Below are 26,423 nucleotides of genomic sequence, written 5' to 3'. Positions count from 1 at the left end.
CATCTCAATTGCTTACAAATCTCAAAGTAGCGCCTGTTAACAAGAGTTATTCTGCGCTTGATTTTCAGGCTCAGATTATTGGTTGGTTGAAGTTAGTTTCTTAAAATATGTGGAAAAAATGCTATGTGGTAGTTAGCCATAGTTCTGCTACCATACTCAATATTTATACTTGCGTGCGTGTTGAACACCACCGGCCAACTTTGTGTGAGATGTGGTAAACAACCCGTGTGAATCTGAAGGTCACGTCTAAAAGAGAGGGAACCTTAATGGGGTCACTCCGAATCAACTAAGCGATTTCCAAAGACATCGGTGAGGATTTACGGCTCCTATCTGATGAGAAAAAAATGTTTTGTGGCATAGGTTATAAGGTTTGGTACTTAAGCATAAAGCAACCCCAATATCTATGTATTTAATAAGCAGCATAGTCACTGCTAAGGGATCTTCAACCAGATGATCGGCCAAATTATCTTAAAGAGTCGCTTAGTGCGAATAACTTATTTTCGCGACGCCATTGCATGGTTCCTCTCCTCAAGATGGATACTAATTTAATACAATTTTGACAAATTTGTACTAAAATTATTAAAAAGTTTAATTTATTTCATTTATATAGCTTGCTAACACGAATAAGTGTTGTTATTTTGAAGATTTGAAAAATGAATAATTTTGTAAAACAAAAAAAAAAAAAAATACGTTTACAAAGCAAAGCGACGAGTGTAATAGCATTCGACAAAAAATATTCAACGAGTGAATGCGTAAGTAAAGGCATCAACTTCCGCAGCACCGATTTACTTTTCGCTTTCAGGCATTACTAATGCCACCGACCGATTTGGCCAGCTATGGCATTAAAAGCAAATGGCATTGTGGTGGAGCTTATCTGCGTGCACACACACACACACATATCCATATCAGCGCAATGGTACAGAAACTGCGAGTATATATTATTTTCATTAATTAATCATGCCCCCGAGGAAGACCTCTTATCACCAGCCACGATTCGCGTAAATGTGCAGTGTAAGCCAAAAACGCACACAAACACCTTTATAACTTAGCGCATTTGTATGTACATATATATATATATATACTTGCTGTATATATAGCCTAGCACACATATACAATAACATTATTATTGTTGTTGATATCACATACATATTTAATAGATTAAAGAAAGCTGCAATGAAATTAGAAGAAAAATGTACGAAAACAACAACACAATGGGCTAAATAAAATAAATGAATCGCGAAAAAGCAGCAAAGCGGTGCAGCATTATTATTGTTTGCTTGCGGGTGTGTGTGAGCAGCGTGCGGGAGGGGGGATGTGCGCTTGTTGGTTTGCAAAAATCCCCGCAGTGACAATATAAATATGAAAGGAGATTTGCTGCAAGCTCGATTGTCGCTATAAAAAGCAATCTCACAAGCGCACTCACACACACACACACACACACACACATTCAATGTGTGTACGTATGTGCGCGCTCTAAATGAGAAATGACCCTGGTCTTGCTGTGTAATTATTTTCATTCTTTTTTTCGAATTTATTTACATTTTATTTCTTTGTTTTGCGAGGGGCTTTGACTTAATCGCTTTTTATGTCATATTCACCCTTTCTGCCATTGTTTTAACTCGTTGAAAAATATCTCTGCACACTTTCTGGCGTATTACGTTTGTTATTTATATTTTTTTTTGTAGTTAGCAGTTCCGTTATTTTGAATTTAATTATGGTGTTAGCGCACAGGTGACAACCTTCGTAAATAAGTACTTTTGTGAAATAAACAGTATATTTTTAGCAAACAAATAAGTACAACTTTTAGATTTAATGTTTTAAAACAGAAAAATAATATTTCTTAATATAGATACAATAATATTGACAACATACGAGGTATGTTCAAAAAGTTTTGCGAATTTTGTGTTTTTTCAAAAATTATTTATTTATTCATGAATATCTATTTTGTCCCCTTCAAAGTAATCCCCATGAGATATTATACACTTGTGCCAACGGTTTTTCCAATCTTCGAAGCACTTCAAAAAATCATTTTTTTTCTTCTTCAGCTCCTCCTTCGATGCCGCCTTTATCTCGTCAAGAGAAGCGTAACGTCGTTCTTTCATTGGCCTCTTCAGTTTAGGGAACAAGAAAAAGTCACAGGGGGCCAGATCTGGAGAATACGGTGGCTGCGGCATCATTAGTGTGTTGTTTTTGGCCAAAAAGTCGCGCACAAGCAACTATGTGTGAGCAGGGGCGTTATCATGGTGCAAAAGCCAATTTTTGTTCTTCCACAAATCCGGGCGTTTTTGGCGGATTGCTTCGCGCAAATTGTGCATACCTTGCAGGTAATATTCTTCCCTGTGGCTAGAACTCATGATGCACCACGCCCCTGTAATCGAAGAAAACTGTCAGCAAAACTTACGCGATACTTTTTGAACACACCTCGTATGTTTTTAATAAGTATTATCGGCACAAAGGTATTTAAATATTTTTCTTTTATTTATTTCCATAAATTCGCTTTTCAGCACTGACTTTTATTAATTGGTCTAACAAATACCTTTATCTTTCTTTACTTGCAGATTGCCGTACATTTTGATTGCGCAAACAATAACGCAAAGCGAACCAACGCATTTTCCAGCTTAACACTGCTTCAACAGCGCTCATACACATACATATTAGTGCAAATAAGTCCACCCACCAGATAGCATCGCTTGAAAAATATCAACACGCACGCGCATGTCAACGCTAATGGGCACCAGTGCAGTGAATGTGTTAATAAAAATTTCATTGTGTAATCAAAATGAAATTACGAAAGCTTACCGCTGTGACCATGCCATAGATTGGAGCTTTTGAATGTCGCAAATGCCTGAAGTTACGTGCGCCAAGGGTTGTGTGCTGCACCCTTTATAACAAAACAGCATTTCGTTATGCAAAACTTGCCTGCACGCATTTCTGTTGCATACCTTTAGTAGTGTTGGAGATCAGAATATGCGAAATGGTGCGGTATTTTGTATTTTGCTCCTTAATATTATGCGGAATATGAAAGGCTGGGTTGATGAATAGAACAACAACGTTTTAGAAATGCTATATTTTCGCTAAAACGACATATATGTATGTATCTCTGTAGGCTGGTATGCATATTTTGAAGTTAACACCTACCATATTTGTTAAAGGTTACTTGATTTTTTTAGAAAAGCTGTCGAAACTCAGATATGCAATAATGGGCGGAATGTAGGCAAAATAAATCGACTTTTTAGCGGTATTAATGAAACACACTTTCTGCACGATTTTTGGCAAAAAAAAGTATTATTATGAAAGTAGAGCAAAATTTTTTGTATGACGTCATTTTAGCATACTTCTACAGTGCGCTGTGAAAGCGATATTGATCAATCAATTTTTTAAATAAAACTGTGTGAACTTAAGATGTGAGTTTGATGTTGTACTTTAGTAGAGCTACTTCTTGCTCTACATTGTCATTTATATTTTGTAAGTTTGGGAACAGAAGTTCACTGGAGCGGGTCGATTTACTGGGAGCTAAAAAAAACGGAAACATCGTATAAGCGTGAAATATTCTACTGATCATTGTGAACAACTTTCCCGTAGAAATAATGGTGTTAAAATATTTCGGTTTCGAGCCAACGTTTTTTAAGGGAAAGTTTTACAGAGAATATACAAATCTGCTCAACGGTTTTTGAGACATCCCAATTTAATACAAAGGTGCATTTTGAGATTCTATTGATTGTTTGTGGGAATCGACCAGATGGAACATCTATACCACACATCTCCCATACAACCGATTATTGAGATTTTTAAAACTTTGCCCTAAAAATCGCTGGCTCAAAATCCGTTTTAGAGTCATAGTCTCTTAGTCAAAACTGTACAGCAATATTCGTAGAACGCTTCCAACATATGCGATTTTACAAACAAAAAAAATTGGCAATTCACCAACTTCTCCATATTAAAATTTCACAGAAAACTCGATTGAAAGCCTGATCTTCAGACTAAGGTTATGTATTTTGCAAACACCAGGTATTTAGGTATTCTTCTGTATATTTTTCTACAAATAATCGGTTCACCTTTCTTACACAAGATACAAATTTGTGAGCTGAAATTTTCCAATAGGTCCTGAACCATATTTACGTTTAGTAAAATGAAATCAGTGGAATGGACTTGAAAGAGTTGATGTTCGCTACAAATAAGCCACAAGACTTGAACAGTGTCAGGCTATAAACAATTATGAGTGGTAAAACAGTACATGCTTGTAGAGCAAGGTGGTGGAAGTTGTGTGGGTTTTTGTTTTATTTTGAGGTAAAAAGTAAAGCTAAAGGTCTTTTCACGAAGTATTAGACCCACATACAGATAATCGCACACATGCGGGGTGTCAGTTAACTTCAGGCTTTCGTTAAAGTTTAATTATTATGAGAATATGGGGAAATGAAAGTGGAGCAGTAACGTAAATGTATTAAGTGGAGGTGAAAACCTTTTCTGTGTTGCATATAAATACACATGTTCCTGTGTGTGTATGTGTCCCTGTGGTACCGCTGGGTGTATTGTGAAATTTATTTATGCATGTGTTAGTGCGATTACTGTGGCACGTGCGAATTTTTATGGGACATTTTCATGAGTGCCAACATTGCCACTGCCTGCCTGCCTGCCTGCCACATAACTTAAATGCCACATATACGGCATATGTAGCATTGCACCCGTTAGCCATAATATGTTAATATGTGTATGTTTTATTTCTTACAGCATGCAAGTGACAGCGACAGATGCACAGGCGGGCGTTTGCGCCACCTAAATGTTTACACTAAAAAGCCAGCAACAATGCGGTTGGTCGGACGGTGCAAAACGAGCAAGTAAAATTTGTGAAGAAGAGTAAAAAAAATTGTTGAAAAATAAATAAGATAATGTAAAGTGTGAACACATATTAAAAATTAACAATATTGTGCTGACACGTGCGCAGCACTGTCCCTTGTGGAACATAACTAAACCAAAGTAATGAGCGAGAGCAGAGGACCAGCTGTAAGCCAGGTGTGCCACAACACGTATGTGACATGTTGAACGCATGCGGCAACCCACAACCGTCCAGCAGTGCACTAACAATGCATTAATATTAAAATTTCAAGTAATAAAATAGAGCAAGAAGCAGCAGTGCATTGCAGTTGGGACACAAATTGTCGGATATAAATTTCAAAAATTTCATATAAAATATATTAATTGTATAAAGAGGAAAAATGTTGCATTAAATAATCACAGAAAAAAATTAATTTAATTACAATAGAAATTAGCGGTAAATGCGCAAGTGTGCATAATGCAACAGTAATCTCTAATATAAAATAAGTAAAATGCAATTAAATAAATTAGAAAATAAAGGCGTAACAAAAACACAAATTTAATTAATGTAAAAACACGATAATAACAACAACAACACAATTTAGTTAATTAAAATTGATGTAAACATAAAAATAAAGGCAAAGTAAATATTAAAACATACTAATATTAAATAAAAACAACACAAAGCTAATTAAGAATTCGGTTTGAAATTTCAGTCAGTTTTTAAAAAAGTTGCAAAAATTCAAGCTGCTACAATAACTTACACACATTTACAGCAACATACAATTTAAAATCCTGCTGACAGCGTGTATTTTTTGTGAAACGTCAACTTAACAGCAGCTAACAACAACAAGAGCAACATTACACGCAGTCATGGAGCGCGTTTTGTCCATTCTGTTGTGCCTCAGCCTAACAACTTTGCAGTTTATTTCGACACATGAGCATGGCGATGGCTTTAAACCAGGTGAGTGTGCCAAACGTATAAATAAATGTGTATGCCACATACCCTACATACCTATTCAGGGTGTTATATATAGTATATATTAGTGAAGTTAAAAAAATATATTTATTTTTCGCTTGGTACTCCCAAAATTATGTTCTTAGAAACCGCTATGAATATGTTATGAGCTCTTAGTTCTAACATGTTTCTATTTTTTCTTATTATCAGTTAGAAAAATTCCCATTTCTATTCCAACTACTTGAATATATGTATATCTCAGTTCATAGATTTTGTAAGATCGAAATGCTCTTTAAAATGATCTCTCATGTTTGAATATATTAACAGTTTTAATTTGATCAATTTCAGGTAATATTTTTTTTTTAATTTAATAACTCAATGAAAAAAACTTTTGATATTGCAAATTTCACAGTTTCGTAGAAAATTTACTCCATTTTTTTTTTATATTCTTTTATTATTTTTTTCGTTGATTTTGAATGCTGAATAACTTGTTAACGTTAACTTAATCGAAAAATTATCAAAGACGCTAATGTAACGTCAAAAAGAACGAAATGGTGCTATATGAACCATGAGAGAGGGAGAGTGACGTCACAGTCATCTATTAATATTGCTCTTCCAAGCTTTGAATTATAAATAATTTCAGCCTAAAAATGCTTTCCTGACTTTTGTATAAAATTACTAGTCTAGTTATTCTCAAATTATTCCTACCAAACCACATTGTTTTCCGCTGATAACCTTAGCTCATACAACACTGAAAACTTGAAAACCTCTAGCACTTGAAATAGCATGACATTTATATAGAAATATGCGATGTTTACAACATATTAAAAGTAAAGATGTATAAACCTGCCAAAGAAACTTGCCTTTGAATACACCCAAACTCCGACTGATGAAAGATCGTTATCGTCTGAAGCTCGTAACCATGTAATAGGACGATAAGAATAATTTCAGTTAAACATTTCTTTGATATACAAGGTGTTGTTGTTCTGGCAATGGCATAAAATTTTTCTCAAAACTTTGTAGAACAGGTATAAATCCCATTGCGTCACAATTACCCGACTGTCATGGCATGGAAACTCAAGTTGCTAATTACAGCGAATGAATATTACATGGATTATAAAATTATGGCTACGAAAGATTGCCATCTCTGATTTCTGTTTCTCCAAAGATTTAAGTTTTGAAAAAAAAAAACTATTCTATTCTGAATAAAAGTTTCTAGACTAAATTGTAGATAAAGGACTCGCAGACATTACTTTTTTCGAAAACATATCACCTTCGTCATTTAAAAATATTTTGTATTTAAGTCTTCTCAATACATATGCATTTATATGAAAATTTATGATTAAAAAAGTCAAAAATGTCTTTCTACAACACCGTTAACAAAAACTTTTCATATAAATCCCTTCTGGATACCCGCTCCAACTATGCGCACCTGCCTTTGCGCTGCCGCTCACACCGCGCATATTACCATATAATCATGAATTAAGTTAAAAATTGTTGCTTTTGACAACAAAATACGGTAAATAATATTGTGAATAAAGTCTCCCTTGTGAACGTTGCACTAAACCATTGCGTCTTCGCGCTGACAACAAAATCTAATTAACTCGGCTAATTCCCAAAGTGGTTGCAAAGGTTGCCATAACAGTATAACGGTAAACACACTGCACAACCGAGTGAAGGTAAAACAGTAATTTTGCGTTGTTGACCCTCGTTGCAAAGTGTTTGGAAAATATTGTGAAATTAAAATGAAAGTAGCAATGCGGGCCGACGGTGGGAGGCGATGGCGCCGCAGAAATTTACACTCGCCTCACCGAGTGTTGGAGACATTTTTAGTGCTATATAAAGCAGTTTGTGTTGTTGCGATGTGTAAAAAAAGATTTAATTATTTTCTAAAGTCTTTTGATCCACAATTTTAATTAAGTGCGTATTTAATATTTCGTAAGACAATTTCTTTTCTAAATTCTATGGTGCGCAAAATATGTATATATTTCATAAAATTTGTACTTTATTTTAGAAATTTGTGATTATAAAGAGTGGCTGTCTCTTGTTACTTACGATTTCATTATGATTTCACCTGGAATAGGTCGATTGAATTGCGTTCATATATTTATTTACATTTTAGTGGCAAACAGGCTTTAAAATGAATTAGATCAAGGAGGGTACATACATATATTAGGTAGTCGAAAAAGTCCTTTCGTATTTCTAACCAAACTTAAATTTTCTTTTATTTATTCAAAAAAATAAACAAATATGTAGCATTTTAGTCGACCACTTTTTGCCATTTTTTCACTAGAGACATTATTCCATCAGCGTGAAACTTTCATCAGTGTAAGTCGAAATTTCGTAATTTCCAGAACGGAAGCGAACCACTGTTGTGCTACACGAACTGATACAGCGTTGTCTTCGTACACTTCACAATTTCGTTGGTGGCTTGCGTGGCATTCTTCCCTTTTTTATACAAAAATTATAGCGAATTTCATTATTATTTTCACTCATTTTTGAGCAACTGTAACTTTTTCTCAACCTCCCCGAATTTAATATTTTTTTGTTAAATGAAGCTTAAGATCTCGCCTTTCCAACACTATATGGTATGACACAATTTGATTTGTAGCACTGGAGATATACGACTGCAACGACATATATTGACAAATACGAAAACTCTTTTTCGACTACTCAATAATAACGACTATACTAAGTTCCTTAGCGATGTCATGGCTGCTTATGTGACGGCCCTGGTGAATCTTTTTCATAATTTCATCGACTTTCACAACGATAGGCCGACCTGAGCGAGGTGCATTTTTCACCTTTCCAACACTATATGTTATGACACAGTACGGTTAGTAGCAATGGAGGTATACGACAAAATACGAAAAGAGTTTTTCGACTACCCAATATATATTATTTGCGTTCCTAAAAGTAAAAAACAAAAAACACTTCTGTGAGAGAAATACCAACTACACTGATCTACAAAAAATAATTGTGTGTGGTGAAGCTCTGTCCATATCTATAGTCGGTAAAGTCAGCTGAGAGCTCTGGTTTACATAAAATATAATATTTTCGTATCAGCTCACAAAATATAACCAAAGTCAGGTCTAAAATCTGTGTTATCAAAATGAGTGTAGTACAGTGCTATCTTTGAGGTCACAGTTTTCGCCTTACAAAGGATTTCTGGTTGTATGAGTAAAAAGAGATTATTTTTGAAAACTACCCCGTCGAACATGGTTGTAAAGCTGCTGCCAATCGAGAAATATTTTCCAAATATGCATGCATAAATAAATGTTAAAATGCAAAATATGTCTTTTTAATTAATTTCAATATTAAATTCGCTTTTGCGCTTGCAGCAAAAGCGCTTTTTGCTTTTAAAGGTAAAGCAGTTGAAAAATGACTTTGTCAATAAATAAAATCGCCAGAAAGGACACGTAGAAATATTCAAATAAATACGCGCATAGACTTACGTATGTAAGTTGAATGTGTGCGTGTATGAGAAAAATACATAAACCAAAGAAAAATATGGTTCGTTTATTTGGCATGCAAATAAAAGTACAACAAATGCCAACAAAAAAGTCGGAGAGCAGAGCATGCATGCATAACATATACAATATTTATGTACATAAGTACATGCAGTTATTTACCCAAGCAATATGTACAGTGCAAAACAAATAAGCAACGGGAATTCATAGCCCAAGCACGCACACAAACGCAAAAGGCAGCGCTGGGCAAACAGACGCACACACACACACACCGGGTTTATATGGGACACTGGAGACAATGCGATGCACAGGTTCCCTCAGCACACACACACACACACACACATACGTACACATAAATGCATATAGTGAGAGGCGCTTGTTGGGTTGTGGATTTGACATAAATACATATTTTTTCTTTTGTTGTGCTGTGTATTTGTGTGTGTGTGAGCATAAAGCACATGTCTAGCCAGGAAATTCATTTGTGCTGTAAATTTGATGCTCTGCACAAGAGACTGGCCAAGATGATTGCTTTGAAGATATTTACTCATGCTGTCTTTCTGTCATATGCTTGCGAGGTGTTAGAGATTATCTTAGTCTCACTCACAGATTTTTTGGAAACTTTCGAGACTCTCCAGCAATATATGAAGTTGTTGCATGCGCGTGGCGTTCAAAACATTCAGCCCCATTCACATACAACTTTCCACGCTTTGAGTGACAGTTCGCACTCAAACGATAAAGCGCACGCTTTGCTTTCACTACTTGCCTCTAATAAAAAATGGCCACTGTTGCTTGAGAATGCGTAAAAAGATGAGAGTTGACCAACATTTTGTTAGCTTCGAAAACTTTGTATGTATGGTAAACGTACTCTTAGAAAAGCGTATGTCGAAGTTTTCTGTAAAAACAAATGTCTGACGCGAAGCGAAGCAAAAGTTCTCAGTGAATTGGCCAAACGTTTTTGAATTCTTTGTAGTTTTGAGAGTTGTACTTATGGAATAAGAATAATGAAATGTGATTGCAGCTTTAAGTGAAAAGCGGTATTCGACCGTACAGTAGATTCCCAGGATTGTCACATATTTTTAAATTTAATCAGTGTGATCGCTATATACAATATTTTTTAGAAGAAGAAATTTATGTCTTATTCTCTTGCCCTTGTCTGCCTTTGTAGCACTTTTTATAGCACATTTTCTCGCAACAATTTTTAACATGTTATTCTTCATCTTAAGGGTTCCTACATATACTATATATATAATAATATATCTTCTTAAATAATCATTGACATTGCACTCCAAATTCTTCAATTTAAAATGTAACTTTTCACTGCAGGGTCATCTTCAGTGCAGGGGCACCATCATTGTTAAAACACTAAATAGCAGCAGTTTGGTAGCATTATTAATATTCGACATAGCGTTGGTACTTTTATTCCCAAACAGCCACAGAGGCACATCCACTACTCTGACACTGCAATGTCTCCACAACCTTCTCTCAAATTGTATGAGCGCCACAGCGCACTGAAAAATAATAGGCAACCATATACGTTGCCATGAATCATCAGAATAAACCAACAGTAATTCTGCCAGTAGAACCAAAAAGTAAAACTAAAACTATGTTTGTTAAAGGAACGAGGCGAGGGTTTGCTCGCATATATGTTTATGTATATGTATGTGTAAGTAAGTGTGGGTGCGCATCAAATAATACACAACCAGCATAAAAAATGACACAATTCACACAGAAAGTTTGCACTAAAAAGCGCTGGGGGTCCAGCAGCAGCCGGAGACACGTGGCAAGATGCACCACTATGTATGTGTACATGTGTGATTGTGTGGGAATACAAGCCAAAATATGATCTTCTCGTAAAATAGTGAAAAGTTGTAAATGGAAGCAACGGGAAATATGAAATGTGATATGACAAGGGAATGTTATGGAATATACGGTATAGCAGATTAGACAGCGCAGAAGCAGAAGGCGTGGTTGACTGTAAACTGCGGGTTACTCTTGTACGAAATGGTTACAACTTATTCTGGCTGTAATAGTTTCTATTACAGTAAACATTTCGCTTTTAAGAGTCTAGGTTTATGTACACTAAATACTTTAAATTTAAGATATTCTAAATACGGTTATTGTCTAAGAGTTATTTAATAATATTCAGCTTTCTCTAGGTGTAAATGCAACCAAAGATATCGTTGTTAAAAAAAGGCACTTCAATTTATTTTATCAACTGATAGGTGTTCCAAAAGTAGTACTACATATCTGTGATTCATTCGTCCAACATTGTGACAGTGAGGTTTGAAATATTAGTGGCATAATATCATCTGCTGCTGGCTTTCAGTTAAGAGCATAACCTGAATGAGTTTCCCCTGTTGACCTTCTATTTTCTATGAATTACCTCGGTAACCGATCAAGCATTTAGTAATACGATATAAGGCCGAAGCTGCCACTTTCTGCCTCTGGTATTATTAAATACTAATTATTTAATTAATTAATTGCTCTAGTGTTAGTTAACTTTAGCACAATTAGTTACTATCCAGTAACTACCCAGTTTGAAGAAGATATTAATGCAATTGGTATCAAAATAATTTCGGCTCCAGTTATAAATAGCAAAACGAGTGGCTACTGTGTACTAAAAGGCAAAACCAGTACAGTCTATCGAAAAGTGCAGTTCTTAAAATGTTTACGAGGAGCTTGTTAATATGACGCGCCCTTACTTTCTAACTCTTGGCGCATATTCACATTGACCTCAAGGCCCAGACTTACAATTCGGTAGTTCCTTTAAATGGCTGTACTTCTACTTGGCACTAAATGAAAAATAATTCCACTAAAGACACTTATGTGTGAAAATAAAAATGCTGCAATAAAAGGGATGAGATGCTCATATATATTTTTATTGGATTTTCGTTAACCCTAAATTAACGACACGCCCTTTAAAATACACACGCATTTAGGAATATATATTTCAAAAGCATAATAACAGGAAAAAATCATCGATTTTCAGCCCTTTTATTGCGTGACCAAATGCGCTAATTGCAAAATAATATTCAATAATTACAGGTTATACTTTCGTTTGAGATTTCCTTTGAGGTTGTCAGGCATTTATTATTTGTTATTTGATGAAAAGAAGTAACTAGGCCTATACAGAAAGCGCATAACGCGTGGGTTCGTTGGAAAACTTTCTTGCCTTGAGAAACCGTGGCGGAAATATTAGAACAAGCGTTCCAGCGTTGTCAGCACTTTTCTTACTCAGCTTATAACTTTTGAATTTGGTTTTAGAAAATATTGTCTACACCCTCGTAAGCACTAACAAATTGATCAGCTGCGTTTTCCCACATTCATCGCCCGCAGTAATGTCATGCAACAGTGGTTTGGAATATTTACTTCTGCAATAACAACAACCAAAACGTGATTTTACCGTTTTGTTTGTTTGAGAAATGTAAATAAAGCGAAAAAGTCAAATAAGAAATTGAAAAGCTGATGAGCTGTATGAAGAAAAACGGCTATCGCGAAAAGGTAACGAGAAGTTAGAAATAATTAAGATACACAGATAATTGGAGAAAGTGAAGAAAATAAAAGTTTTGTTTATTTTGCTTTTTAATATCTTGGCAGCGCAATTTATACTGAGGGTGCAAGTAATCAAAGGTTTTATTATATATTATATATATTATTATATATTTAAAAATACTATTTTATTTATTATTGGAGATTTATGAATTCTACTTAAAATCGAAGAAAAATCTGTGGAAATACATATTAAGTATTTAAATATATGTATTTCTACAAGGTCCATAATGTACAAAAATGGTTTTACTGACTTTTTACCTGTTCCTTTTTCGTCGAAGATCAGCCCTTTTCTAAGAAGATTCATGCTTTATAATCAAAAATCTAGAAAGTTCTCTAGAATTATTCATGCTTTATAATCTTCCTAGACAACGGCTAGTTTTCAACTAATAAGGACAGGTGTTCTCGGCTACTCACTTTGTAAATGAAAAGAGAAATATCGGCATGATTCTTAGAGCTGACAATGTTATATGGGCAGATTTTGAGGTAAGATGGGTGGTTACTCAACACTATCAACAACGGACACCTGGCAGTCCAGAAAGAAAAAAAGGTCATCAAAATGTGGAAATTTTTGAATATCAATAATTTAAAAATATGGAAGCAATAAAGCACATACCTTCACTTAAAAATTCCAGTCCTCACAGAAAAACAATCGATATTTTATGCAAAGCCATGCATCTTTCTTAAGCTCACATATACATTGTGACAAAAAAGTAGCCGGAAATTGTACATTAAGCGCAAAATATTTTCTTCTTCTTCATAATTGGCGTAGACACCGTTTACGCGATTATAGCCGAGTTAACAACAGCGCGCCAGTCGTTTCTCCTTTTCGCTACGTGGCGCCAATTGGATATTCCAAGCGTAGTCACTTGGTCCTTCCAACGGAGTGGAGGTCTTCCTCTTCCTCTGCTTCCCCCGGCGGATACAGCGTCGAGTACTTTATTATTCATTAATATTTAATTTTTTGCCTTCAAAGTAATCCCAACCAGGTGCAATACCCTTACGATAACGATATTTCCAGTTCTCAAAAAACTTTTCATAAGCAATTTTGGGTTGGCTTTCAGCTACTTCAGAGAATTTTTTTTTTATCGCTTCCATCGAATGAAAACGGATTCCATTCCAATGATTGTTGACTTGTTTGCATGTTGAACTCATAAATCCATGATTTATCGGCAGTTACAATGCTCTCCATGAATGTGGCATCGGAATTCACACGGTCAAGCATGTCAAAAGATATCTGTTTACGGTACACGCTTTGAAAAAAATTTAGCTTTATCAAGATTAGTGCAGCCAGAACGCGTTTCATACACAAAATGTCCAGCAAAATCATTCGAACTCGCGAGAGATGTTAAGCTCTCTTGTTATTTTTCTAACACTTGCACTACTGAGTATGCCGACTAAAGCAGCTGCTGTAAGCAAACTGATTCACAGATCCGCAGATCAAGTAAGGACAGTCCCACCAACTTAGCAAAATACAATTTTTTGAAAAATCATTAACCCGGGGAATTTAAGTACAATTTCCGGGTGTTTTTTTGTCATAACGTAAATATTACCAGGTTGAAGTCAGAGTATGGAAAAGTGTTAATAAATGTGGCATGTGGGCGTAGCTCAATATAAAAATTGCCGGAAAACTTTTGCTGGCATTGTAATAGAGCAAGTTGCCAAAAAGTGAATATAAAAATAGAAGAATGCTGGTGGAAATAGTTCTTGGGGAAGTGATAGTAAGCAACTACTATCTAGATTCTACAAGAAAGCAAATGCTGTTGAAAAGTTAAAGCTTCGAAAGCAAATAAGGAAACAAAACAGTATAATATACATATTTGAAAAAGTATCCTCAAGTTATCTAAAATTTCAGAAATTAATTTTAAAAATTGAATTACATTAGTGCTTTCTAAAATCGCTTCTTATTTAATCATGTTTCAACGAATAAAAATATGGCACTGTTAGCCAATGTAAAGTTGCGAAGTGATATTGAAAGCTGAAAGCTATTAGTCTTTTGCAATTTAAACGACGTCATTACACTTCCGGTTGCCGTAGCATACTTTCTTTAAGGCGTGTAAGCGCTATTAATGGTTTGAAACATATTTTTTAATCGAATGGTTACACCATTTCGTAATTTCAAGTCTAAAAATATGCCAAAAGGCTAATTGGTGTAAATAATATTTACTCTTCACCACGAAATCATACCGAAAGCATTCTATGGCTTAACGAAGACCGTGAAACCTGCTAATTCCATGAGCCAAATATTAAATTCAAAAACCAAAAAAAAAAAAACAAAAACATACTAGCACAACTGTATGTAACAAGGACCGCAACCAGTTTCACTTGAATTAAAACCTGTTTAGTCTGTGCCTTGCGGGGAAATGTGCTAAAATGCCAAATGCAGCAACAGCAGTGACGCTTCATATATGCCAAACTGATGGCAGTTCGGTGCCACACGAACAACTGCCATATGTGGCATGTAGACGTGTTTGTTTTTGTGGTATGTGTATTGTGAATTGCTGCTGGCAGGGCAAGGAGATGAGCGTCATGCTGCATGTGCTGAATGTCAATCAGGCAATGTGTGACTTTAAAGTGGTAAGGTGAGCTGGCTGCCAACGGATGAATAGGGAATTGACTCTCACCACCGGTGTTTATGGTTGAATATATTTCTGTTACATTTATGTTGCAATACAAAGAGACGAGTGTAAATACATACATATATATGTATGTATGTCTGATACATGAAAGTTGAACAGAAACATGCGGAATCAACAGCGAATATAATTTACAGTATTTTATGAGCACAACTCTGAGAGGAGGGTAAGTTAGGAAAAATGTTAGAGACATTTGTGCGGAGATCTCTGCGTAGCGCAGTTAATAGAAGTTGGTAGTAATTTGGGTGAGAGACATATTCTACTCCAGCGGCGGTTATAATACCACACACGACTTTTTTATTTTTGTTAACTTTGAAAATGACTGAAATATTGTTGAAAATTATACCCTGAACAGCGTTTATTATTTCATTAATTTGTCGCGCAGTTTGTAACAGCCAAAAGAAAACGTCGGAAACTTTATAACACATATATATATATATAAATGATCTTCGTTACGAGCTAAGTCGATATAGCCATATCCGTCTATCTACACAAACGCGAACTTTTTGAGATATCATCCTGAAATTTTGTAAATTGCCTTTCTTCACAAAAAGCTGCTCATTTCGGTCGAAATCGATAATATCGAATCACTAAAGCATATAGCTGCCATACAAACTGAACGATCGGTGTAAAGTGCTTGTATGGAAAACTTTTTCATTTGAAGAGATATCTTCACGAAATTTGACAAGGATTATTATCCAAAATATCGCAAAAACATTTGAAAATATTGTTCTGATCGGACCACTATATCATATATCTCCCGTATAAATTGACCGACCAGAATCAGAATAAAGATCTGTTTATATGCTTTTATGGTATAAAAAATGTACCTGTGAAGGATATTATTGCTTCTGTTTAGTCGAAATTAACATTTTTTCTTGCTTTCTTGAAAGGATACAGTCTTTTTGAAAATAAAATTTTATCCAATAGCCCTGAAATTGGAGAGTTAGCACTAAATATTTATTGCCACCAATAATGAATGAGAATTTCTTAAATTGTCTGGATCTTATGAATATATATATTTTTTTGATAAAAATATAATTTTGTATGCCATGTGGTTCACTAATCAATTACTCAAGTGTAGCAGAAAACCTTTCTAAAATAAGTTTTGACAAACTGTTTTCAATATTCTCCTTGAAAGGTTTGAAATTGTACAATCTGCGTAAATAAAACCTCAATAATATGCGACACCGTAAAAATACTTGCCATCGAAGCAGCTTGCATGTGGTAGTGTGTCGATTGCGTTTTAAAATAACATTCATACATTTGCATATCTCTGCATAAATTGCAACTATTTTCGACTTTTATTGCCAAGTAATTGGTGCAACATGCCAACTTGCAACAAAACGAATGCTTCATTTCATTTGGCTGCCAGAGCTGAGTACAGTTAGATGGGTGGTTATTTTAAATGTCATTTATAGTCTGGCATGCAAATTGTGCTATGAAAACTTGCAAATATTTGTATGTACTTCCATCAATATGATATGCAGTCAAAGCAATTATTTTACATGCCAGGACTTCTCGATTTAAAATTTTAGTTCATAGAAAATAGTCGAGATTGCTATTAAATTAACTCGTATGTGTTTGGTTGACTGATTGTGGGTTTATATATTAAATTACTTCTTGATATGTACGTATGTATTTGTAGGTATATTAAACAGACACACACACATATATATATATATAGTAGTTAAACCATGAAAGGTTGACATATAGTTACATTTATCTGTTTATTGGGCTTTATAAGTATTGGCTTTTAAAAGTAAAAATTGCAGCGCACAAAAGGACTGTAGAGAAATAAATTGAAATTAATATTAATATTGCACATCTGGCTCAAAGATAAAGATATAGGTAGTGCATACGTACGATAAGAATACAAACTTTATAAGAGAACTGCACAAAAAGGCAAAGCATATGAATGCCTGAATTTCTTGCTACTTACATTACACCAAACATTTCTAAACCATTCGCGAGATATACTTAAGAAATCAGTAGCAAACGTTTCAATATTCCACTCATACTTTCGATCATTATATTTCTGCACACACACATTAACACTCATCGTATTGCAAATTTCACCCTCAAATAGCGCTGCCAAGGCTTAAGTTGTAGACAAACAATAAGACTCACGCATTAAGGCAAATAAGTCGAGATTAGCACTAATGAAGTCTAACAATACACGAGAAAACGAAGCTTAAAGTAACTTGGTAGAGAGAACAACAAATAAGAAGCAAACAAGTAAGGAAGGGCTAAGTTCGGGTGTCACCGAACATTTTATACTCTCGCATGATAAAGTGGTAATCGAGATTTCATTATCCGCCATTTAAATATTTTTTTATTTTGTTGTAAAATTAATTAGATTAGATCAATTTGTGTACTTTGAGTATTGAATTGTATTTTCATTTCCTAATGTATATATTATACAGAGAAGGCAGCAACCGATTTCACCCATATTTCGTACATGTCATCAGGGTGTTAAGAAAATATTATATACGGAATTTCATTGAAATCGGTCTAGTAGTTCCTGAGATATGGTTTTTGGTCCATAAGTGGGCGACGCCGCGCCCATTTTCAATTTAAAAAAAAGCCTGGGTGCAGCTTCTTTCTGTCACTTCTTCCGTAAAATTTTGTGTTTCTGACGTTTTTTGTTAGTCGGTTAACGCACTTTTAGTGAGTTCAACATAACCTTTGTATGGGAGGTGGGCGTGGTTATTATCCTATTTCTTTCATTTTTGAACTGTATTTGGAAATACCTGAAAAAACGACTCTATGGAGTTTGGTTGACAAAAAACTTAGTAGGGGGCGGGGCCACGCCCACTTTCCCAAAAAAATTAAGTCCAAATATGCCCCTCCCTAATGCGATCCTTGTGTCCTTTATAGGTTTTTGGTTTTTGCCATTTTGTGGGCGTGGCAGTGGGCCGATTTTGTACATCTTCGAACTTAACCTTCTTATGGAGCCAAAAAATACGTTACCAAGTTTCATCATGATATCTCAATTTTTACTCAAGTTACAGCTTGCACGGACGGACGGACAGACAGACAACGGGATTTCAACCTTACTCGTCACCCTGATCACTTTGGTATATATAACCCTATATCTGACTCTTTTAGTTTTAGGACTTACAAACAACCGTTATGTGAACAAAACTATAATACTCTCCTTAGCAACTTTGTTGCGAGAGTATAAAAATAGATATAGAGAGAGAGTGCATAAATACGGTATGTGCTGAGCGTTTTATATCTAGCGTGTGTGCTATTAGTACAGATATTTTACTATGAATAGTTTTGGAGGATGGAGGATGGGGTCATGTGTAGAAGTTCACGCAAGTGAGGAAAGTTCTCTGAGCGCCATTCACTTGGGAATGGCCAGAAACGATTATTTTTCATATGGCTCAAGCAGCTCACGACTTCCGGTCTTTGACCAAGTGTCCTCTGGGTAGTCTGAAAACATCCGTTTGAAGGCGAGCTAAAGTGAGACGGCGAAACATCCCCCACGTAGGGTTGTGCGTTGGGTTTGGGAGCCGCCACGTAAAAAACACCCCCAATGAAAGGAAACAACAAGCCTCGGATGAGTGACCCCCCTTTTGATGACAACCATGGCAAACGTTGGAAGGACCAGGTGGAGAAGGATCTGGCTACGCTTAGAATATCCAATTGGCGAAACATAGCGAAAAGAAGAAACGACTGTCGCGCTGTTGTTAACTCGGCTATAAGCGGTGCCTACACCAATTACGAAGAAGAAGAAGTTTTGGCTACTCTAACAAGAAAACATTCGAGTTTAGAGCAATTTTCAACAACTTTATTTGGAAAATATTTTCTACATATTTAGTTATATTCCAAAACCTTACTTATAGACTATATTATGTTTGCCACGATGTATGTAACACCCAGAAGGAAACGTTGGAGACCAATGAAATATTTATGTAAACGAACAGCATGGCGAAATGAATCGATTTAGCCAAGTTCGTCTGACCATCTGTCTGTATATTCTCGAACTTCTCCCTCAGTTTTGAAGATAACGATCTGAAATTTTGAACACATTATTTTCTCTTGAAAAAGCTGCTTATTTGCCGGAACCGCAGCTATCGGATCAATATAGTATTCTAAACAAACTGAGCTGATCGGAATCAAGTGTTTGAATTGAAAATTATTTCATTTGACGAGATATATTCATGAAATTTGTCAATTTAAGGCAATAATAATTCAAAGAAATTGTTCAGACTGGATTACTAAAGCATATATGGTAGATGCCATATGAGCTGAAAAATTGGAATTAAGTTTTTGTAAAAAATCTTTTGTATTTCTGAAGGGAATTAAAGCTTCGCTTTTTTTTATTAAATTTGCTACCTTTTATCCTGTAACCGTTCCAGAAAAGTATCGGTATTTTCTCTAACGTTTTACTAAAACCTGAATCTTCTAAGCTTTTAGAAACAAATAATGAATCTGCAGCGCTATAGTATAATATCAAACTGTACTATAAAAACACCAACAGCAAACTATCTATTCAATCAGAAGCATAAAAATTTAGTACGTGTGTATGTATATGTGACGTCTGGTATTTGAGCGCGTGTGTTTAAATCCCAGCTAAACAAAACTCATTACTGAAAGCTGATACACACGAGCGATAATATTCGCTACACTTCGTGCGTGTGTGTGCGCATGTGTAATGATAATCTTAAGCTTGCAGCTTTGTTGAACAACCATGCTTGTGTACATTCATTCATGTACAACTTCGTATTTATTAAATAAATACCTGCAGATGTAGATATGTATGTTAGAACCGCTCTAATGTATGTATGTGTACATACGAAAATATAAATCTCGTACAGGTGCTTAAGCGCAGTTAATCCTACTTGTATTCGTAGCACAACTATAGACATACTCAAACCCACACGAAAGAGCAAACGTTCGTTTTGAGCTTTATAAATGACTTAAATTGCAATAGTTAATGAGCGCTTGAAGAAGTGTTGCTAAAAATTAGGAAAATTCATGAAAACTGGTTCCCAACTAAAACTAAACTAGAGATAGAGATCTAGATAGAGACAGAGATAGAGATATCTATAAAGATAGAGATGAATATAGAGATAGAAATAGAGTTAGACACAGAGACAGGGACAGAAATAGAAACAGAGTCAGATACACAAATAGACACAGAGATAGAGACAGAAATAGAGATAGAGATATATATATAGAGATAGGGATAGACATAGAAATAGAGACAGAGACAGCGAAGTGTAATTTTTTTGCCTTTCCAAATATGATTACACTCTAATACAGAAACTATTTAATTAACAAAAAATAAATAAATAAAATAGTCAGATCTAATGCTGCTTCTTCTCAACGATAAGTAAAACTTTAATTTTTTTCTCAAAGCTGCATAATAGTATTATATTTACAAGTTTCAATCATTCCTTCCTTTTTCGAAAATTCCTAACTTAACTAAGTTTGAACGCTTCTGTACCTTAAATTAGCAAAGTGTTTGGGCGGATATATTTAATATTTTTCCCGGGTGCTTGGATTACCGTTATAAATAACCTTTCATCCACATTTATGGACGGCAACTGTTCATCTTTCTTTACAAAATTCACCCTATTATTTTTATTTTTTGCAAAAATAACTTTTCACCTACGCAGCCACTTTAAAACACGCCGTGAGCTAAGAAAAAAAAACTTCCCCTCTATAGAAAGCTTTTAAACACAACGCATGTGGTGGATACTCTTCAGTTGATTGAAAATGTTGACAACACGAATGGGACATGAAGGTGAGGAGAAAGAAATAAAAAGAAATTTAATGAATGGCACACTACCAGAAGGTGGAATAAAGGTGCGAAAATCCCAAACCGAACAACACTTCAATAAATGCAGACATACAAACACACTCCAAGAAGAGAGAAAATTTTATATGTGCTGGCGCATGTTAGTCTTCACCCTCACCTTGTCTGTAATGCTCAAAAATTACTGAATTGCCTGAAGTGTACCATCTCAGCGAGAATCCGCAGTCATGAATGAACAAACCAAATTGACTTCAGTGTCTCTGCAGTGACTTCTCGGTGCACGCAACGCAGGTTGTGGCATCAAGCACTAAGCGCTGTGTAGGCAGTTGCCAACATGCGTGACGCTGACTACCATTGAGTACACACTACTGAATCCGCAGCGTACCATGAAAAGGAAATCAAAGTGCGACTCTTTAAGCTGGAGTTATTTAAGACATGGCGTCTCTGTTTCTTTACGATGATCCCTGTGCAATGGTGTGAGTTAGAGGGTATTCAACACCTGCTCACACAATGTACTGCGGTATTTGGTCACCCATATACCTATATAAGAATTTATGAATGTATGTACTTGTAAATGTATATTAAGCATTAACTTTCATGCGGGGAAGAATCCTCGGTAGTGTGTTCAAAAGATTGTGTTGTAATTTTCCTGAAAACATTTTTGGTGAATCGTTAAATAGCTACAGTTTAATAAATTTAATTTTTTTTCCTCACACAGTCTTGAAAGGTCTTTATTACGGTTGTTGCTCTAACAAATTATTATTTTCAGTGTAAAGGAAAATACAAATATTCTTTATTTATTATAGTGTTTTTTCTCAATTTGATATTTTAGAATCTTTTTGTAGGATGAGTAAACGCTTTTTTATGAATTGTCAGGGAAATAATTTTTGTTGTACTATTCTTCTGACAACGGAATAATGTGTTTAGATGCCAAAAGTATGCTTGAAGTAACGAAAAAAATATATATAGGTTGGAAAATATCTCCCTTCCACCTTTTTGTCTTTTGCATTTCGCTACTAGAGAAACGTTCCGTGAGATTAATGTTGTTTTGTGGGATGGTCCTCTATCACCTCGAACTGCGGAGGAATGGTTTCGAAGATTCAGAGCGGGTGAAAACGACGCCATGGATAAGCCAGTCGGAGAAGACCTGTGATCATGAATACCGATCAAATCATGTTAAACATCGAATTAGACCGACATGTGACATCTCGTGACATCGCCCAGAAGATGGGATACACAAAAAAGCTTGATGTTTGGGTGCCGCATGATTTGAAGCAAAGAAACCTTCTGGACCACACCAACGCCTGCGATATGCTGCTGAAACAGAACGAACTCGAGCCATTTTTGAAGCGGATGGTGACTGGCAACGAAAATTGGATCACATATGATAATATCAATATCGTTCTCGAAGGCTGGTGAAACGTCTCAAACAGTGGCCAAGCCGGGATTGACGGCCACGAAGAATTTGCTAAGTGTTTGGTGGGATTGAAAGAGAATCATCCAATATGAGCTGCACCCATATGGCCAGACACTTAAGTCTACCATCTACTTCGAACAACTGGACCGCTTGAAGCAGGCGATCGACCAGAAGCGTCCATAATTGGCCAACAGGAAGGGTGTAGTGTTCCACCAGGACAACGCCAGACCACACACTTCGTTGATGACTCGTTAGAAGTTACGGGAACTCGGATGGGAGGTTCTGTCGCATCCAACATATAGCCCGGACATAACGCCAAGTGATTACCACCTGTTTCTGACCATGGCGAACGCCCTTGTTGGTGTAAAGTTGAACTCAAAAGAGGCTTGTGAAGAGTGGGCTGTCCGAGTTCTTCGCAAATAAGGAGGGGGGCTTCTACGAGGGGGTATCATGTAGTTAAGTTGCTGTCTAGATGGAAACAGATTATCGAATGAAACGGTGCATATTTGAACTAAATCCGATCACTGTAAAACCTTTTCTAATGCATTGAATAAAGAGCAAAAAAGCGGAAGGGAGATATTTTCAAACCTAACCAGCCTAAAATATACAAGCCTTAAAGTATGTTTGGTTCAACATATGTAGTACCTAGTTTCAGGCATATACTACATATAATTCCGAAATTATATACTATCTATTGTTATAATATTTAATACTTTTTGGGCCAAGGTGTGAGCTTTTCATCAGTGTACACTCACTTTGGGTTGCTTATGTTTTCAAAAATATTGTATTTTTAACCTGTGTGCTAAACTTTTGATATCACAATCCGCCTTTATATGTAGTTTTTAATTTCATCACATGTATCTTAATTTAGGTATGTATAAGCAGATATTCTTAGTATTATTTTTAATCAGAAATGAAATCTGTGTAAAGAACTACATAACGTCGGTGGCTTACTCTTCATTTTGATATTCGTTGCAAGCTATGCCTCCTTTACTGCTCTTTCCAACTCATTCAAGTACATTCAATATTTCCTACCAGCCCTGCACTCTGCAGCTACATTGCCACCATATACTGCCAGCCGCATTCCTCAAAGGGTTAGTGCGGTAAATTCGTAATGGAAATTTTGTTTACCACAGCAGTTGGCTAGCAGTCTACCAGAAGCAAATCGAGAATTCTTCGGTTAAGCAAAGATGCCATGTTAGTGCAGACACATGAACGCACGCACGTGATATATGCATGTGTTGGTGCAGATCTTTGACAGAAGCATTGGTTGCGGTTGAACTGCTCTATTTGCTGGTGTCACCGTAACACGTGCACATCAGGCGAAAGGCATTTAGTGCAGATATTTATGTACATGTGTGTGTATGTATGTTTTTTGCATACCAATGCATCACACATATATACGGTTAGCTGCTTATTTGTGCCTGTGCACGAATGTGCTATTCGGTGGCGCTTTTGGTGTTTTTCTGCCGCCTACACTAGCTCCTACCTTTAGCCAGGCTTCTGTGCTTAACGAATTTGCAATAGGCCACTTTACAAATTTTGTAGTTTTACTTGCATGTTCTACTCTATTTTCATTTTACCACTTAACGGTATTTCAGTCGAACTTTTTATTAGTTCAACTAGCAGGCCTGCTTGGGCTCCGTAGGTTTGTGATAAGTACTAAAGTGGAGATTGTTGTTTTATCTGCAGCAGATAGTGTTAACTGTGAATATGTGAGGCAGATAGGTGCCAAAATGTACAACATGTCTGTACTTTATTACTGCTTAGTTAAGGTGTGATAGGTTTAGGGACTACAGCTCTCTTACTTAGAGTCACCAAGTTGCCATCTTATAAAACATTTTTGCAGAAAGTATAAACCGAAAGCACCGAATATACTGAAAATATTACCAGAAATTTCACCTTATGGTGAAATATATTTCTTACCGAAAAACTTAGCAAACAATTGAGCTGAAAGCGCAATTCAAAGTTTCTTGTTTGTAGTTTGTAAATTAAACAAATTGTTGGTGATTTAAACAATCTGAATATTCTTAAAAAATATAATTTTGCCTTTGACCCAATATCGTACAGAATCCATAATTTTTGATGAAATGGCAATTTGACAAATTTCTGTTAGTATTAGTGGCAAAAAGAGTTGGCTTGGGAATGCAAACACAAACTGGTTGAAAGTACAGTTCTTTATCAAGTATAACGTCATTTATGCTTTTATGGTTCTCCATAGAAAAATAATTATCTATGAGACTGTGCAAAAACTTCTATTTAATTGACAAATAATAAATAATACCAATCAATTGCAAATATAAAAATATAAAATATTCATATTTATCTGTAAATATTTGAACATTTCACAAAAAACAGCGTTATGTCAATGAAAATTCAGTTTAAGCACTTCAAGTGCGCTAAATTCAATCAGTTTCGAAATAAAAAATTTCGAATATTTTGCAAAATAAAAGTATCAGCCATTTTGTAGCCTATCAAAAGGCGCACAATCACTTTCACATGGTTTCTATCCACTTAAAATATAATAAAATATCAAATAGATGAAATTAAAAATTAAATATGTGAGCTTATACTGCTGACACACAAAATAAAAGGAGATACAAAAAAAATAAAAGAATGCGTCCAACGCCAAATTGATTTTAAATTGATGAACGATTTATAAGGCTTGTGCGACCACTCATCCATCTTGCTTTGTTGAAAGCAACGAATTTCACTGAAGCAGCAAAATCGCAAATGTTAGCGAAATGGCAGTCGTTCAAATTGTCTCCATTGACCGCCTCCGGCAAAATGAAGCAGCAGCAGAGAAAGCACAGCTGCGTCTTGCACATAATAATCATCATAATAAAGCGTTATTCAGAAAAATCAGTGAAATCTAATAAAAAAAAGAATTTATGCAATCAAAAGATTATTACTTTTTTGGGCTTTTCACTTGATATTTGGCAGCCAGTGTGTAATTTAAAAATTACTCGTGCGGAAAATTCAATGAGTGGCGACGAACACGTTGAAAATCGTATAAAAAACTGTTAGATGGTTTAGAGAGAGCCGTTTGGAGGCTGTCAAATTTTGAATGAGTCCAGGAGCTTGCAATGTAGCTGGCATTATGTACCTGTCTCTATATACATACATATGTATATAAGAAGTCTACAATATGTGTTGTATGTTTTCATAAATATGTAAAATATATAAAAAGTCAAAACTTAATTACCCATTACACAGAATATTCACACATAAAACAATTCCCGGTTTTAGTAAATTATCGCATCCCAGAGTAATTTCTTGGTATCATATCATTAATATTACTAATAATTATGTTCCGTCGCAGTAATATGCCTGCTTCTAGACACATAACATCACATGGCATTATGTAATACTAATTTAATACTAAGGCATATACTAAATTCAATCTAAACTATATCACATCATCTGCATATATCATATCGCACCACATCTTGACAATTGCAATACATATTCCATTTACATATATTATTATTGCATCATATTGAGGATTACTCAAGCTTTTCATATTGCACTCAAGCCTCTACATTCAGCACTGTTCAATATGTCTCACTCGATTATGTTACGTCAAACAACATCGCTTTGCATTTACTTGATCTTATCTCACTACAGCTCATTCAATCAAACTATCACATTAAGTCTGATATGACATAAGATATTGATTTTAACTTCACTACATGATGTAGGTAGGTAGGGTGGATGTCTGACAATGATGAATGTCACTTGGCATTACTTCAGCTATACGTGATCTTAAATGTACTATATACAACCTAACCTAAACTTACTAATTAGG

At 35.4% G+C, this 26,423-nt stretch overlaps 1 protein-coding gene across 1 annotated transcript in view; it reads left to right on the top strand.

The window, feature by feature from the left end:
* The first annotated feature begins 5,685 nt into the window (after positions 1-5,685).
* Positions 5,686-26,423, top strand: part of LOC120782288 — a 112,798-nt gene continuing 92,060 nt past the window's right edge. The window contains exon 1 of the mRNA XM_040114492.1: positions 5,686-5,776. Within this exon, the coding sequence (XP_039970426.1) occupies positions 5,686-5,776 (91 nt within the window). The remainder of the gene's footprint in view (positions 5,777-26,423) is intronic.

This window comes from Bactrocera tryoni, chromosome 1 (genome assembly GCF_016617805.1).
Source record: "Bactrocera tryoni isolate S06 chromosome 1, CSIRO_BtryS06_freeze2, whole genome shotgun sequence".
In the NCBI taxonomy this organism is placed as follows: Eukaryota; Metazoa; Arthropoda; class Insecta; order Diptera; family Tephritidae; genus Bactrocera; species Bactrocera tryoni.
Note: the sequence above shows the minus strand (reverse complement) of the source record. Positions and strands in the feature narration are given on the sequence as shown.